Source organism: Phalaenopsis equestris, unplaced genomic scaffold (genome assembly GCF_001263595.1).
Source record: "Phalaenopsis equestris unplaced genomic scaffold, ASM126359v1 Scaffold000233, whole genome shotgun sequence".
NCBI lineage: Eukaryota > Viridiplantae > Streptophyta > Magnoliopsida > Asparagales > Orchidaceae > Phalaenopsis > Phalaenopsis equestris.
The window spans coordinates 804,988-809,530 of NW_018164675.1; the positions used below are offsets into that span (position 1 = coordinate 804,988).

The 4,543-nt window shown below is 31.5% G+C and overlaps 1 protein-coding gene across 1 annotated transcript; it reads left to right on the top strand.

The window, feature by feature from the left end:
- Positions 1–2,305: 2,305 nt before the first annotated feature.
- LOC110023873 (RNA-binding protein 1-like) lies at positions 2,306–4,543 on the top strand. The gene is made up of 2 exons (XM_020723503.1): positions 2,306–2,673; positions 3,561–4,543. Exons 1-2 carry the CDS (start codon positions 2,407–2,409, stop codon positions 4,389–4,391), a joined length of 1,098 nt encoding a protein of 365 aa, XP_020579162.1. The 5' UTR covers positions 2,306–2,406; the 3' UTR covers positions 4,392–4,543.

Below are 4,543 nucleotides of genomic sequence, written 5' to 3' on the forward strand. Positions count from 1 at the left end.
TTTGGAGTTTTTTATTTATGTTGATGAGTATGCTATAAAAGACATAAGTAGGAAACCCCCTTAAAATTCATGTTCAAGACATTTAAAATAATATTTTTAAAATTTTGCAAATAATTGCAATAGATTTGACATTATAATTTGATGAAAGGTGGTGCAAATTATATATTAAGTGAGAGGAAAATATTCTAAGTTAAGATATATTTTAGAAAGATGGTCAACCAAGCACCCATCAAATGGTATTATCAGTTTGATGATTGAATCAATTGAAGGATAAGCTTTAATCATGATCCTAAGTAGACATTGGAGATGCGATAATTAAGGCACGTAAGTTTTTTATGTGGAACAATCCTACTTCATCGTATTTACCCTCGACATTGTGGTTGAGGGTGCAATTTTTCTCCATGATATTGCGAATTCAAATTACACATATTATCATTTGGGCTACAAAAATCATGACTCAAAAACTTAGTTGAAGAAACTTAATAAATGGCAGAAAAGCCTCCCAAAAGGCCTCTCTTAAAGTTTCTATTTTCACTATTAATAAATTTAAGTTATAACTTAGTTGAAGAAAATTATTAAAACATTCATAAATAAAAGGAGGGTGAGTGAGACAATTTAAGATTTCACCATAAAGTTAAAAAAGAATGCATTTAAATATATACTTCTTATATATATGTAGAAGTCAAATATATATAATTCAATTTTTATGCTTTTCATATTACAAAAAACATTACTATTATTAATTTAGAAAACACATACATAAAGTGACATATATGTAAAAAAATCAAAGTTCAGATTTTTTTTTATATAATATTTATATTAATACTACCTTTCATGCCCATAAAATATTTTATTTATTAAAAAGCAATAATAGTGAAAGTTTACATGTGATTAAGGTTGTAATCGAGCCGACCCAAGTCGAGTATATCATCGTTCGAACTTGGTTTGATATAATTATAAGTTGTTTATGTTCGGCTTGAGCTTGCTTCAAACTTTCATATATTGTTTAAGCTTGATTTGTTTAAATTTTTCAATATTTGAACTTAATTTTGTCCTTGATTTGTTCGTGACAAGTGAACGAATACAAATTAAAATTCAAATGAGAATCTAAATTTTCTTATAAAAAATTAATAAATAATTTTGTGATTTAAATCGCAATTACTAATTTATTGATTATGAAATCTAAAATCTTTGAACTTCACTAATTAGCTAAATAATTTGTATTGATAAGACTATACTAATTCAAATTTTGTAAGTGTAAGAACTAAATTGATCCTAAAAGTTATAGGGATGATCATTTACTTAATCATATTAATAAGAAAATAATAACAATAAGGCAATCCACTTCAATGTTATTGGTAATTTCAGTGTGATGATCATAAAAAATGAACTCATTACATTCAACATTATAAAAACTTTATAAGAAAAATCTTGTATGATACTTTCTTTAATTGTAAATATCTCATTCTAAATTATCATTCAATTATTAATAAAATAAAACATAATTAACAATTAAACTAAAAATACTATTGATGTAATAATATATTACTACTAAATCTATAAATAAATGATTTCTAACTAATCAAATTTTATCTAAATAACATATCATATATAAAATATGAGTTATTATCGAGCTTAACATCAAGTATTTAACAAGTTATTTCTTGAACGACAAACGAGTTTGTTCGTGAACGTAAACGAACTAGTTCGACTATGTTCATGTTCACTTCGTTTAAGCTTCAAGCTTTTAAAAATTATTTAATCATGTTTATTTACTAATTTGAACGAATATGTTCTAGTCTTAATCGAGTTGAGTTCAAGTTGTTTATCAAGTGCATTCTTTTATTTACAGCCCAACCTATGATATGAAAGATCCGTTGAAATTTGGAGAAAGTACATACATGACACGAAACATTATTATTTACAAATCTAGCATATTCTTTCATAAATTTTTTCAAATTTTCACTCAAATATTAAAATTCACGATAAAACACTAAACTCCCAGCCCATATTTTTCATTTTTATCAAAATTTCAATGGTTTAATTGTGGCACGTAAAAATAAATAAGTTTGATTGCTACATTTTTATAAGTAACAATATTTCAGGGGTCATCTATGTAATTATTTATTAAAATTAATTTCATAAAATAAATAGGTGGTATTTATGTAAATAAAAATTTAAACAAAGAAATAACTGACCCATTATAACTGAAGTCGAAATAGGCTCCGTGAAAATCTCCGAATCAGATAAAACCCTATTTATACCACACGTCTTCAGCCGTTCATCCTTCACTCCCACTCGCCGTTCGGTAACTACCCCAAAACCCTCGCAGGTTTCTGTCTCTCTTCGTCTCAGCTCATCTCAGCTAATCTCCTTCCTCGTCCGCATTAGGGTTTCGCAGCAGAGATGGATCCCTCTCCGTCATCGTCTTCGCAGTCGCCTTCTGCAGCAGCGGCGCCGGCCAAGATTTTTGTAGGAGGAATCACTAAAGAGTTGGAGGAGGGCGCGCTGAAAGAGTATTTCGAGAAGTACGGTGATGTTAAGGAGGTGATGGTGGTGAAAGATAGGGCGACGGGGAATGCTAAGGGGTTCGGTTTTGTTGAATTCGTTGACGCGGAAGCTGTGGAGAGGGCCGTCAATGAAGAGGGGCAGCATCTAATTAGGGATATATTGGTTAGTTCTTTTCTTTCACTTTCTTATTTTTTTGTGAATTTTTGAAGAGTAACATTGTTTTTTGTTTCTTGGATAAGTTTGAAAGATTTGCTAATGTGCATGATTTGATTCAGCTTTTGTCAGATAAGATCTGTTTTAGTTGTTTGAAATTTAGAAGTTATTGTTCTTGTTGAGGAATTTTATAGTCCTGACAGGAAGTAATAGTTTTATCAACGGAGTTTAAGTTCAGCCACGCATACGAAGTTTTAATGGCGAGGAATGTGAGTTTAGAACTTTTTAAGGGTGAAAGTGATGAAGTTTTGAGTCCAACCATTTGATTGGGAGATGAGGCAAGAAAATAAGAGAGAAGAAGTGAAGAAATGATGAAGAAGATAATTTCTTCTTGTTTTAAGAGTTTTTAAGAAAAGCAGAAAATGATTTTTACATTATAAATGTGGGGGTTTTACATGCATATTACATGAAATTTTGAAATTTACATAGCTTTCACAAAAAAAAAAAATCAATTTTACTAATCTGACATCCAAACTTTATAATAAATCGAATCTATGTGGTATGTATATAAATTTGAATGTTTTAAGTGGTATGTATGTAAATCTCCCTTATATAAATTGAGAGAGAGAGAGGAGGACAGAGATACAAAAAGGGGTGCGCACGCGCACACACGCACGCACGTATTGGTTACTAAACATGAAATAAAGGAAGCAAAATGTTATCATTTGACATTAATATCTTCTCATTGTGTAAGGTCCTTAGGCTTTGGGTTAATTTAATTCAGCAGATTTATAAATTTGATGTTACTTATCCCAATTCTTTTCTATTCACGTTCTGCTGCTAAAGTTCTTGGGTATGTAATTTTGATCTATATGTTTTTGTTTCCTGTTTATCAGGTAGAAGTTAAGAGAGCTAGATCAAGATCAGAAGAACGGAGGCGTTATCAATCAGCTTATCATCAAAGTTCAGTGCAAAGTACTAACAACATGAATAACAACAACAGTAGCATTACTTCCAGAAAGATTTTTGTAGGTGGATTGCCATCTAATATTACTGAAGATGAGTTTAGGAGTTACTTTGAGAAATTTGGATCCGTGAATGATGTTGTTATCATGAATGACAGTGAAACACAGCGGCCAAGAGGCTTTGGCTTTATAACCTTTGCTTCAGAATCAGCAGCACAGAATGCGACACAGAAGAGGTTCCATGAGCTGAACAAAAAAACTGTAGAGGTTAAAATAGCTGTTCCCAAGGATATTAACCACACTTGCAGCAGTAATTATAACAACACGAATGATAATTCTTATCAGAATTATCTTCCTTGGGGGTATCCACCTTATGGTCCGGAATATGGGTATTATCATGGTTATGAATCACAATTCCTTCCTGGTTTTGGATTTGGTCCAGTTGGCTATGATGGAGGATATACATATGACGGCTATAGTGCAATTGGTTATGGCGCTCTGTATTCATGTCCAATGCTCGCATGGAATGGACCTGCCCTGATGACTGTAAAACAGGTTTTGGTTCCTTATGGTGATGCTTCTTTCTACCCTGGATATGTAAATGCATGGTCTGATGGTTATATGAGGATGGCTGATGGAGGACATAATGGCGCTCAGTGGCTTGGAAAGTTGAATCATACTGGCACCCTTCTGCATACGATAGACCTTGCAGATACAATATCTTTGGGGCTTCAGAATGTCAGGATTAATGGTGCTGAATAATCTTTTAGATGTTCAGCTCTACGCCATTTCGATTCGCTTTGTAGTTAATGCTATACTTCTCTTAATGATTTTATGACTCATTGTATATATTGACTCTTTTTTTTTTTTTTTTTTGTTTACTATTGATCACGACTAACTTTATTAGCATTTTC

Bases quoted from the DNA above. Each gene is read 5' to 3' on its own strand.
- LOC110023873 (XM_020723503.1), top strand. From the start codon at position 2,407: ATGGATCCCTCTCCGTCATCGTCTTCGCAGTCGCCTTCTGCAGCAGCG. The intron at 2,674-3,560 runs GTTAGTTCTTTT...CCTGTTTATCAG, and splicing joins ATCTAATTAGGGATATATTG to GTAGAAGTTAAGAGAGCTAG.